The sequence below is a fragment of the Oncorhynchus tshawytscha genome, linkage group LG05 (genome assembly GCF_018296145.1).
Source record: "Oncorhynchus tshawytscha isolate Ot180627B linkage group LG05, Otsh_v2.0, whole genome shotgun sequence".
Lineage (NCBI taxonomy): Eukaryota > Metazoa > Chordata > Actinopteri > Salmoniformes > Salmonidae > Oncorhynchus > Oncorhynchus tshawytscha.
In genome coordinates, this window is record NC_056433.1 from 73,991,699 (window position 1) to 74,005,128 (window position 13,430).

A 13,430-nucleotide genomic window follows, 5' to 3' on the forward strand; every position below is an offset into this window, starting at 1 on the left:
GCATTTCTCAAAGGACGAGTCACAAATAATTCCCGTTTGAGCTTCTGCTTTTAAACAGTAGCAGGAGTATGTATGGAGTCTGATTTGCTGAATGGCGGACGAGAGGGTAGCCAGCTTGCCATACACTGGACCGGTAGACAGTGTCCTACGCCCCACCTGGCGGACACTGTTTTCCCGCAGTTTTGTTAACAACAGAGAGGGCAGGTGTTCAGCAGGCGGGAGAAAGGGACACTGTGTGCTAGCTTAGCCAGCTAGTCCTAACACTGTGTGCTAACTAGCTAGATAGCTCGCTAGTTAGCGGCACCATGTGCTAGTTAGCTGGTCCCGCCTTCCGCCTGCTGTGTCCCGGTGTCATCCTTAGGACTACCTGGCTAAACTGCAGTGCTAGCGAGAGGCAGGGATGACAGGTAGGTGGGTGAAAAAACTCAGATAATACTTTTTATTTCCCTTTTGACCCACATTCCAAAGTGTAACACAAGCGGGAAGGGGGGGTAATTCATGCAGGAACCAGTGGGGTGCTGGAGGGGGGGGTTCATGCAGATGCAGGAACGCCACGAATGTTGGGCTGCAGTTACACACTACTTAAAATATATATGTATATATATATATAAATATATATATATATATATATATATATATATATATTAACAACAAATCAATACAGAAAGTACATGAGGGAACACAAGTATATATAGATTATAAACAATGGGCAATCGAGCTAGGGGGTACAATATCACATTACAATTACACAAGGACATACATACACTTACAAGCAGTTGCACACTACTGCCTCGCTTAGCCTCTTCTGCGTTGATGTATGTTGATTTACCAACCGGAAGCGCTAGCCGGAAGTTACTCCCGTATTCGTGACGTGTACTTGTAACTACTATTTGCAGTTGCTGCTGACATCAAATTCCATACTCAAATGCGGCTAGAGTTTGCTGATAAATTATAGCCACGTTCAGTACCATAGGAAAGGGATCGTGATACGACCTACAAAAATGACAACCATGTTCGCAGACACTATTCTTATTGTTTTCATCTCTGTTTGCACAGCTCTGTTAGCTGAGGGTAAGTAACTAACGTTACAGTAGCTAGCCAACGTTAATTTTAGCTAAGCTATCTGGCTGACTTTAGCTAGCTACCTGATACTGACTTTCTAATTTTGGCTAGCAACCATCAAACATATTCGTGATGTATTTTATTTGGTTAACGCTGAGTGCTGTAGATGTTTTGTCATTTGGAAACCTGTTTAATCCGGGGCATGAGTAGCACGACGCTTCTTAGCTTTGGGACACAACATTGGGTGGGAGTCTGTCTTTATGAGGCTACAGCCATCAGATCGAACAATTGCGAGCTCTCAGCCAGGTCACTGGGTATCTGTAAACGACTTTGTGACAACGGCTGATGTTAAAATGACTTTATGAAATACATGTGATTGATTGATGGTCACCATTGGTGTACTAATGATAATAACCGCATACTTGTTATTTGTAGTTCGTGACTGAGCTTATGTTTCATCAGGAGATGATCGGGGCATCATCTAATACACATGCATGATTTTATATACACATTCATTGATATGTTGATGTATTGATTGCTCTAAATGTAGTATTTGCCTAACCTTTAAACATCTCCATCCTAAGGAATTACATGGGTGTTGGTGTATCGTACTGCAAAGTACAAGAGTCTGAAGGCAGAGGTGGAAAAGCAAAGCAAGAAATGTGAGTATCTTTAAATACATTTTCATTGCTTTTCACAATTTACACACAGACGACATTGTTCAGTTCTTGGATCAAATTGTATTTGTCACATGCACAGAATACAACAGGTAGACCTTACAACAGTTGTAGACCTTCAACACCATAGTACCCTCAAAGCTCATCACTAAGCTAAGGATCCTGGGACTAAACACCTCCCTCTGCAACTGGATCCTGGACTTCCTGACAGGCCACCCCCAGGTGGTGAGGGAAGGTAACAATACATCTGCCATGCTGATCCTCAACACTGGAGCTCCCCAGGGGTGCGTGCCCATGACTGCATGGCGACTCCAACGCCATCATTAAGTTTGCAGATGACACAACAGTGGTAGGCCTGATCACCGACAACGACGAGACAGCCTATCGGGAGGAGGTCAGAGACCTGGCCGGATGGTGCCAGAATAACAACCTATCCCTCAATGTAACCAAGACTAAGGAGAGGAGTGTGGACTACAGGAAAAGGAGGACCGAGCACGCCCCCATTCTCATCGACGGGGCTGTAGTGGAGCAGGCTGAGAGATTCAAGTTCCTTGGTGTCCACATCAACAACAAACTCAAATGGTCCAAACACACCAAGACAGTCGTGAAGAGTGCACAACAAAGCCTATTCCCCCTCAGGAGACTGAAAATATTTGGCATGGGTCCTGAGATCCTCAAAAGGTTCTACAGCTGCACCATCGAGAGCATCCTGACGGGTTGCCATAAGACTCCTGAACAGCTAATCAAATGGCTACCCAGACTATTTGCATTCGCCCCCCTTACAGTGAAACGCTTACTTACAGGCTTTAACCAATAGTGCAAAAAAGGTATTAGCTGAACAATAGGTAGATAAAGAAATAGAACAACAGTAAAAAGAGAGAAGTCTTTTTGTCCTAGACTTGGCACTCCGGTACTGCTTGCCATGTGTTAGTAGAGATAACAGTCTATGACTGGGGTGGCTGGGGTCTTTGACAATTTTTAGGGCCTTCCTCTGACACCGCCTGGTATAGAGGTCCTGGAGGGCAGGCAGCTTAGCTCCAGTGATGTACTGGGCCGTATACCCACTGTAGTGCCTTGCGGTCAGAGGCCTAGCAATTGCCGTACCAGACAGTGATGCAACCAGTCAGGATGCTCTCGATGTTGCAGCTGTAGAACCTTTTGAGGATCTCAGGACCCATGCCAAATCTTAGGTTTTGTCGTGCCCTCTTCACGACTGTCTTAGTGTGCTTGGACCATGTTCGTTTGTTGGTGATGTGGACGCCAAGGAACTTGAAGCTCTCAACCTGCTCCACTACAACCCCGTCGATGAGAATGGGGGTGTGCTCGGTCCTCCTTTTCCTGTAGTCCACAATCATCTCCTTTGTCTTGATCACGTTGAGGGAGGGGTTGTTGTCCTTGCACCACACGGTCAGGTCTCTGACATCCCTATAGGCTGTCTCATTGTTGTCAGTGATCAGGCTGTTGTGTCATCAGTAAACTTAATGATGGTGTTGGAGTCGTGCATGGCTGTGCAGTCATGAGTAAACAGGGAGTACAGGAGGGGACTGAGCACGCACCCCTGAGGGGCCCCCGTGTTGAGGATTCGCGTGGCGGATGTGTTGTTACCTACCCTTACTGTTGTTGTTTTCAAGGGTGACTGCTCTGTAGTGAACAATTTTTTTTATACACTGCTCAAAAAAATAAAGGGAACACTAAAATAACACATCCTAGATCTGAATTAATTAAATATTCTTATTAAATACTTTTTTCTTTACATAGTTGAATGTGCTGACAACAAAATCACACAAATTATCAATGGAAATCAAATTTATCAACCCATGGAGGTCTGGATTTGGAGTCACACTCAAAATTCAAGTGGAAAACCACACTACAGGCTGATCCAACTTTGATGTAATGGCCTTAAAACAAGTCAAAATGAGGCTCATTAGTGTGTGTGGCCTCCACGTGCCTGTATGACCTCCCTACAACGCCTGGGCATGCTCCTGATGAGGTGGCGGATGGTCTCCTGAGGGATCTCCTCCCAGACCTGGACTAAAGCATCCGCCAACTCCTGGACAGTCTGTGGTGCAACTTGGTGTTGGTGGATGGAGCGAGACATGGTGTCCCAGATGTGCTCAATTGGATTCAGGTCTGGGGAACGGGCAGGCCAGTCCATAGCATCAATGCCTTCCTCTTGCAGGAACTGCTGACACACTCCAGCCACATGAGGTCTAGCATTAGGAGGAACCCAGGGCCAACCGCACCAGCATATGGTCTCACAAGGGGTCTGAGGATCTCATCTCGGTACCTAATGGCAGTCAGGCTACCTCTGGCGAGCACATGGAGGGCTGTGCGGCCCCCCCACACCATGACTGACCCACCGCCAAACCGGTCATGCTGGAGGATATTGCAGGCAGCAGAACGTTCTCCACGGCATCTCCAGACTGTCACGTCTGTCACATGTGCTCAGTGTGAACCTGCTTTCATCTGTGAAGAGCACAGGGCGCCAGTGGCGAATTTGTCAATCTTGGTGTTCTCTGGAAAATGCCAAACGTCCTGCACGGTGTTGGGCTGTAAGCACAACCCCCACCTGTGGACGACGGGCCCTCATACCACCCACATGGAGTCTGTTTCTGACCATTTGAACAGACACATGCACATTTGTGGCCTGCTGGAGGTCATTTTGCAGGGCTTTGGCAGTGCTCCTCCTTGCATAAAGGCGGAGGTAGCGGTCCTGATGCTGGGTTGTTGCCCTCCTACGGCCTCCTCCACGTCTCCTGATTTACTGGCCTGTCTCCTGGTAGCGCCTCCATGCTCTGGACACTGCTGACAGACACAGCAAACCTTCAAATCAAATCAAATTTATTTATATAGCCCTTCGTACATCAGCTGATATCTCAAAGTGCTGTACAGAAACCCAGCCTAAAACCCCAAACAGCAAGCAATGCAGGTGTAGAAGCACGGTGGCTAGGAAAAACTCCCTAGAAAGGCCAAAACCTAGGAAGAAACCTAGAGAGGAACCAGGCTATGTGGGGTGGCCAGTCCTCTTCTGGCTGTGCCGGGTGGAGATTATAACAGAACATGGCCAAGATGTTCAAATGTTCATAAATGACCAGCATGGTCAATACTAATAAGGCAGAACAGTTGAAACTGGAGCAGCAGCACAGTCAGGTGGAAGTTGAAACTGGAGCAGCAGCATGGCCAGGTGGACTGGGGACAGCAAGGAGTCATCATGTCAGGTAGTCCTGGGGCATGGTCCTAGGGCTCAGGTCAGTTGAAACTGGAACAGCAGCATGGCCAGGTGGACTGGGGACAGCAAGGAGTCATCATGTCAGGTAGTCCTGGAGCTCAGGTCCTAGGGCTCAGGTCCTCCGAGAGAGAGAAAGAAAGAGAGAAGGAGAGAATTAGAGAACGCACACTTAGATTCACACAGGACACCGAATAGGACAGGAGAAGTACTCCAGATATAACAAACTGACCCCAGCCCCCCGACACATAAACTACTGCAGCATAAATACTGGAGGCTGAGACAGGAGGGGTCAGGAAACCTTCTTGCCACAGCTCGCATTGATGTGTCATCCTGGATGAGCTGCACTACCTGAGCCACTTGTGTGGGTTGTAGACTCCGTCTCATGCTACCACTAGAGTGAAAGCACCGCCAGCATTCAAAAGTGACCAAAACATCAGCCCGGAAGCATAGGAACTGAGAAGTGGTCTGTGGTTATCACCTGCAGAACCACTCCTTTATTGGGGGTGTCTTGCTAATTGCCTATAATTTCCACCTGTTGTCTATTCCATTTGCAGAACAGCATGTGAAATTTATTGTCAATCAGTGTTGCTTCCTAAGTGGACAGTTTGATTTCACAGAAGTGTGATTGACTTGGAGTTACATTGTGTTGTTTAAGTGTTCCTTTTATTTTTTTGAGCAGTGTATATGTATTTGAATATTACAGTGGAGAAGAAGAAGGAAACCATTACAGAATCTGCAGGACGTCAACAGAAGAAGAAGATTGGTAAGAAAGAAGAGTCATGTGTTTATACAGTATGTATTTGGACCAAAGCTTTCCTGGACCATAGCTATCGTCTCATCATAATTTTGACAAGACTATTACGATAATAGATATGACAGTTGGTGTATATAAAATAATATGTGATCCCCATACACAATGTTTTAATTTCAACTTCAGAGAGACAAGAGGAGAAACTGAAGAACAACAACAGAGATCTATCCATGGTGAGAGAAATGTGTTTTTATGTCATACAAATTAAACAAGCCAACGCCCTGTGTATTCCTTCCTCATTTGCTATCTAGCTTCATTGATGAAGGGGTGACCACATTTCATCTGACTGTCCTCCCGTCTTGTGTTACAGGTACGAATGAAGTCCATGTTCGCCATTGGCTTCTGTTTCACAGCGTTGATGGGAATGTTCAACTCCATGTGAGTGTACAGACAATGACAAATGCTATCTGTTAGATCTAGTGTCACGGGTGGCTACTCTGTTATGATGACAAACAACTCACTGTGTTCATTGTGAGTTTTTTTTGTTAAGCAATCGCTCTCAGCTCAAAGTTAGTCATTCAATGCACCTCCTTACCCACCACGTGCTAATATCATTGTCTGGTTTTAGCTTTGATGGAAGGGTGGTGGCCAAACTGCCATTCGTCCCACTGTCCTACATTCAGGGTCTTTCCCATCGCAACCTTTTGGGCGAGGACTTCACTGACTGCTCATTCATCTTCCTGTACATTCTCTGCACCATGTCCATCAGACAGGTAACTCAACTGACACTATTTTTACCACCTGTCATGGGTTGCAGTTTATTGACAAGAGTAGCAAAAACTCGGCTAACAAAAAGAGTTAAGGACATAAATTTATGGATTTGAAGTTGAAGGTTTCCACAGATCCAATCTCTTAAAATATGATTCCACATTCAACAGCTTATGGTTCACAACTTTCCAGAACTGGGACTTCTCATAAATATCCTTGGTTTCTGTCTACTTGCTATGTAAATATTGTTTCTATCCATCTACAGAACATCCAGAAGATGCTGGGTCTGGCCCCCTCCAGAGCTGCCACCAAGCAGGCTGGAGGTTTCTTGGGACCCCCTCCCCAGGCAGCTAAGTTCTCCTAAGAACCAAGCATATGGGTGGCCTTCCAGGCTGACTACATTACAGTCCAATGGTTGTGTACCATGTCATCGAGTGTGCAGCCGAGCATCAGATCCTATATCATATGATGTGATTTTTGCAATGTAGTCTGCTTAGAATGCGTCTTCAGTCCTATTTCTACACTGTGACTGTCTGGCCACAGAGAGAAGGGAGAGGACAGCCCCCTCATCTGTACAGAGAATGACATTGCTGTCACAACGATGGATGGGACGACTCTTTGTATACATTGAATACCATCAGCAGCTACTGTATCATTCATTCATTACCTGTACCCATTATTTCATTGAAGTTTGTAGTGGTAGTACCTGGTTTGACCCATTTTCCTTATTTTGATGCTTTAAGTTTTAGTTAGATTAGTTTGACATTAAAGTAGCTATGATTGTGAGTGCTAATGATTTACAAAATGTTACAAAAGTGTGAAATATATCCTGTTTATATGCAGATAAACATTGTGATAAGATGCTAAACAAAAATCGTATGAGATTGGAATAGATTAAGCAGACCTGGGAGTGGATTGGCTGTTTGGTTCATCAGTACATTGTGATTGCCTGGCTCTGTAGTATTTCATTTCTTACTTAATGAATAAATGTTTTATCACATTTTAGCCTGTTTGATGCTGTTTTCTTTTCTTTCTTTGCAATTTTGTATGATCTATGTCTGCTACCACAGAATATCATAAGTAAAACAAGTATTCATGACTTTGGTGGTTCCTATCTTAGAAAGCCATAAGTGGGTTAATGAGTCAGCAGAAAATTGTTACTCTATAGTCTACACTATTGGAGCTGGGCTGGGGCCAGCAACACACAGATCGAGAGGACTGCTAAATTAATTGGCAGGGTCATTCCTATTATACAGTGCCTTTTTTGTTCCAGGAATGATCTGTTCTTATTTAGTGTAAAATGTGGATTCCAAAAGGCTTTAAATTTAAGGTCAGGTGTCTACTTTAACACAAAAACATGGATCCTGAAAGGGAATTGTATTCATGTTATTACACTTTTTTTTGTCAGTGGCTGTTTTTTTCCATGTCCCCAGGTGATATTTATCAACTTCTACAATAAATTTAAGCCATATAATAATAAAATATACCAAACCTTTAACTATTTTATCGTCCTAGTTAAGTATTTTTCATCAATAATGATTTTATGATTATTGTATTTATTATTTTATTTAAAATATTCTGTGTGTCCCACTTTCCAGTCTGTTAGTTTGTTGTAATTCTTCATTTAAGAAAACACCTTCCTATAATGACCCCACATTCAGGAAGTGTGGGAAAACTATGGTGCAAAGCTACATAAATATAAACACTCAGTTATACAGTGCCTTGCGAAAGTATTCGGCCCCCTTGAACTTTGCGACCTTTTGCCACATTTCAGGCTTCTAACATAAAGATATTAAACTATTTTTTTGTGAAGAATCAACAACCAGTGGGACACAATCATGAAGTGGAACGACATTTATTGGATATTTCAAACTTTAACAAATCAAAAACTGAAAAATTGGGTGTGCAAAATTATTCAGCCCCCTTAAGTTAATACTTTGTTGCGCCACCTTTTGCTGCGATTACAGCTGTAAATCGCTTGGGGTATGTCTCTATCAGTTTTGCACATCGAGAGACTGAAATTTTTTCCCATTCCTCCTTGCAAAACAGCTCGAGCTCAGTGAGGTTGGATGGAGAGCATTTGTGAACAGCAGTTTTCAGTTCTTTCCACAGATTCTTGATTGGATTCAGGTCTGGACTTTGACTTGGCCATTCTAACACCTGGATATGTTTATTTTTGAACCATTCCATTGTAGATTTTGCTTTATGTTTTGGATCATTGTCTTGTTGGAAGACAAATCTCCGTCCCAGTCTCAGGTCTTTTGCAGACTCCATCAGGTTTTCTTCCAGAATGGTCCTGTATTTGGCTCCATCCATCTTCCCATCAATTTTAACCATCTTCCCTGTCCCTGCTGAAGAAAAGCAGGCCCAAAACATGATGCTGCCATCACCATGTTTGACAGTGGGGATGGTATGTTCAGGGTGATGAGCTGTGTTGCTTTTACGCCAAACATAACGTTTTGCATTGTTGCCAAAAAGTTCAATTTTGGTTTCATCTGACCAGAGCACCTTCTTCCACATGTTTGGTGTGTCTCCAAGGTGGCTTGTGGCAAACTTTAAATGACACTTTTTATGGATATCTTTAAGAAATGGCTTTCTTCTTGCCACTCTTCCATAAAGGCCAGATTTGTGCAATATACGACTGATTGTTGTCCTATGGACAGTCTCCCACCTCAGCTGTAGATCTCTGCAGTTCATCCAGAGTGATCATGGGCCTCTTGGCTGCATCTCTGATCAGTCTTCTCCTTGTATGAGCTGAAAGTTTAGAGGGACGGCCAGGTCTTGGTAGATTTGCAGTGGTCTGATACTCCTTCCATTTCAATATTATCGCTTGCACAATGCTCCTTGGGATGTTTAAAGCTTGGGAAATCTTTTTGTATCCAAATCCGGCTTTAAACTTCTTCACAACAGTATCTCGGACCTGCCTGGTGTGTTCCTTGTTCTTCATGATGCTCTCTGCGCTTTTAACGGACCTCTGAGACTATCACAGTGCAGGTGCATTTATACGGAGACTTGATTACACACAGGTGGATTGTATTTATCATCATTAGTCATTTAGGTCAACATTGGATCATTCAGAGATCCTCACTGAACTTCTGGAGAGAGTTTGCTGCACTGAAAGTAAAGGGGCTGAATAATTTTGCACGCCCAATTTTTCAGTTTTTGATTTGTTAAAAAAGTTTGAAATATCCAATAAATGTCGTTCCACTTCATGATTGTGTCCCACTTGTTGTTGATTCTTCACAAAAATATACAGTTTTATATCTTTATGTTTGAAGCCTGAAATGTGGCAAAAGGTCGCAAAGTTCAAGGGGGCCGAATACTTTCGCAAGGCACTGTATCTATGTGTCCATGTTTCAGGTTGTTGTCCTACTCATCAATGTCCACCCTGTTAGGCTAAATTATAGAGAACATTTAAAATGTTAAAATATGTTTGATAGAGCAGTTAAAATTCTGTTCAAGTTTTCACCATTATGCTAGCTCAATCTTGCTCACTCACAGAGCTATCGCTAATTTAGGCTCAACATGTCCACCCAGTTAGGATTATGCACCCAAACAGTTTTTAAGTGCCTGAGCTTGACAAATAAGTTTTTCTGAAAGTCAAACATGTCCCTTTTCTGATATACAGTACCAGTCAAAAGTTTGGCAACACATTCAAGGGTATTTCTTTATTTTTACTATTCTCAACATTTTCCACCCTTTGCCTTGATGAAAGCTTTGCACATTCTTAACATTCTCTCAACCAGCTTCACCTGGAATGCTTTTCCAACAGTATTGAAGGAGTTCCCACATATGCTGAGCACTTGTTGGCTGCTTTTCCTTCACTCTGCAGGTCAACTCATCCCAAACTATCTCAATTGGTTTGAGATTGGGTGATTGTGGAGGGCAGGTCATCTGATGCAGCACTCCATCACTCCCCTTCTTGGTCAAATAGCACGTATGCAGCCTGGGGGTGTGTTGGGTCATTGCTCTGTTGAAAAACAAATGATAGTCCCACTAAGTGCTGTTGGGTTCGGGGTGAAATTTTGAACATTGCTATACTAGAGACATTGTTATACCCAGAAGCATAGCATATAAATGAGTGAAAGAGACTGGTTTTTACATCAGAAGTTAATGGTTATCTGTAGGAGACAGATGGCTGTGGGATGAGGGGAGACGGGTGGAGATCTTTGGATTAGGCCTCAAGGGGGTTGAGGTCAGGTCAGTTTCCCTTAAGGGAGAAACAATGGTTTATTATCCTATCACTTCGTCTTCCTGTCAGACCATAAAAGATGTAAGGATTGGAGAGAAGGAGGAGTGTCTAAATTGGAGTATATATACTTGTGGTGGAAACGTGATGTCTGAATGAAGCTGTATAGACCCACTGGGAAGAATTACACTTGGTTAAGCTTCTCTAGTGTCCGTGAGTTATTTACTCTGAAAATTAGAACCTAACAGCGAAAACCAGATGGGATGGCGTATCGCTGCAGAATGCTGTGATAGCCATCCTGGTTAGGTGTGCCTTGAATTCTAAATAAATCACTGAACATGTCACCAGCAAAGCACACCCACACCATCACATCTCCTCCTCCATGCTTCTCGGGAGTAAACACATGCAAAGATCATCTGTTCACCTACTCTGCGTCTCACAAAGACACGGTGGTTGGACCAAAAATCGCACATTTGGACCAAAGGACAGATTTCCACCGGTCTAATGTCCATTACTCATGTTTCTTGGCCCAAGCAAGTCTCTTCTTCTTATTGGTGTCCTTTAGTAGTGTTTTTTTTACCAGCAATTTGACAATGAAGGCCTAATTCACCCAGTCTCCTCTGAACAGTTGATGTTGATGTGTCTGTTACTTGCAATTTCCGAGGCTGGTAACTAATGAACTTATCCTCTGCACCAGAGTTAACTCTGGGTCTTCCTTTCCTGTGGCGGTCCTCATGAGAGACAGTTTCATCATAGCGCTTGATGGTTTTCAAATCAAATCAAATGTATTTCATAAAGCCCTTCTTACATCAGCTGATATCTCAAAGTGCTGTACAGAAACCCAGCCTAAAACCCCAAACAGCAAGCAATGCAGGTGTAGAAGCACGGTGAATAGGAAAAAAATCCCTAGAAACGCCAGAACCTATGAAGAAACCTAGAGAGAAACCAGGCTATGAGGGGTGGCCAGTCCTCTTCTGGCTGTGCTGGGTGGAGATTATAACAGAACATGGCCAAGATGATCAAATGTTCATAAATGACCAGCAGGGTCAAATAATAGTAATCACAGTGGTTGTCGAGGGTGCAACAGGTCAGCACGGCCAGGTAGACTGGGAACATCAAGGAGTCATCATGCCAGGTAGTCCTGAGGCATGGTCGTAGGGCTCAGGTCCTACGAGAGAGAAAAAGAAAGAAAGAAAGAAAGAAAGAAAGAGAGAATTAGAGAGAGCAAACTTAAATTCACACAGGACACCGGATAAGACAGGAGAAATTCTCCAGATTTAACAGACAAACCCTAGCCCCCCGACACATAAACTACTGCAGCATAAATACTGGAGGCTGAGACAGGAGGGGTCAGGAGACACTGTGGCCCCATTCGATGATACCCCAGGACACGGCCAAACAGGAGGATATAACCCCACCCACTTTGCCAAAGCACAGCCCCTACACCACTAGAGGGATATCTTCAACCACCAACTTATCATCCTGAGACAAGGCTGAATATGGCCCACAAAGATCTCTACCACGGCACAACACAAGGGGGGGCGCCAACCCAGACAGGAGGACCACGTCAGTGACTCAACCCACTCAAGTGACGCAACCCTCCTAGGGACAGCATGAAAGAGCACCAGTAAACCAGTGACACAGCTTTAGCCAGCATCATCTTCAGATTAGCCTTAACGTCGGTAGCCCTGCCCCCTGGTAAACAGTGTATGGTCGCTGGGTGATTAATTTTAAGTCTAATACTGTGGGTAATGGAGTCGCCAATGACTAGGGTTTTCATTTTGTCACAGCTAATGGTGGGAGGCTTCGGCTTCTCAGACCCCGTACTTACTTAAATGAAAAAAAAGTTAAGTGAGGGAAAAACAAAAAATATAAACGATAATTAAAAAGTAAAAACTGTTACGTTGTCCGGTAGCACTTGAAGAAACTTTCAAAGTTCTTGAAATGTCCCGGATTGACTGACCTTCATGTCTTAAAGTAATGATGGACTGTTGTTTCTCTTTGCTTATTTGAGCTGTTCTTGCCATATTATGGACTTGGTTTTTTACCAAATAGGGCTACCGTGCTTCTACACCTGCATTGCTTGCTGTTTGGGGTTTTAGGCTGGGTTTCTGTACAGTACTTTGAGATATCAGCTGATGTACGAAGTGCTATATAAATACATTTGATTTGATTTGATCTTCTGTATGCCACCCCTACCTTGTCACAAACCAACTGATTGGCTCAAATTTATTAAGAAGGAAAAAAATTCCACAAATACATTTTTAACAAGGCACACTTGTTAATTTAAATGCATTCCAGTTGACTGCCTGTTTGAGAGAATGCCGAGAGTTGGCAAAGCAAGGCAAAGAGGGACTACTTTGAAGAATCTCAAATATAAAATGTTCAGATTTTGTTTTAGCACTTTTGTGGTTACTACATGATTCCATGTGATATTTCATAGTTTTTATGTTTTCACTATTATTCTACAATGTAGAAATGTAGAAAATAGTGAAAAATAAAGAAAAATAAAGAAAAACCCTTGAATGAGTAGGTGTGTCCAAAAATTTGACTGGTACTGTATATATATATATTTTTTTTTAAATGTTGAGATCCAAATGGCACCGCATTGTAGGAATGACCCGGTTATTGACACTTGTTATTGACACTTGTGTCCTCATGACCTCATGACCTAAACTGTAATGTAAGGGGCCAACTCAATTGCCCAGGTTTTAGAATAAACGTCGAAACACGTATTTCAAATGCTCAAGGATC

General features: G+C 43.3%; 1 protein-coding gene across 2 annotated transcripts; it reads left to right on the forward strand.

Annotated features, from left to right (window-relative positions):
* Positions 1–844: 844 nt before the first annotated feature.
* tmco1 (transmembrane and coiled-coil domains 1) lies at positions 845–7,492 on the forward strand. 2 transcript variants are annotated; one of them, XM_024422280.2, is made up of 7 exons: positions 845–1,071; positions 1,647–1,724; positions 5,648–5,731; positions 5,906–5,952; positions 6,090–6,157; positions 6,348–6,492; positions 6,753–7,492. In XM_024422280.2, exons 1-7 carry the CDS (start codon positions 1,002–1,004, stop codon positions 6,849–6,851), a joined length of 591 nt encoding a protein of 196 aa, XP_024278048.1. In that variant the 5' UTR covers positions 845–1,001; the 3' UTR covers positions 6,852–7,492. The 2 variants fall into 2 exon arrangements, with proteins under 2 accessions (XP_024278048.1, XP_024278049.1); XM_024422281.2 differs by having other exon boundaries at positions 847–1,071; positions 5,672–5,731.
* The last annotated feature ends 5,938 nt before the right edge of the window (positions 7,493–13,430 follow it).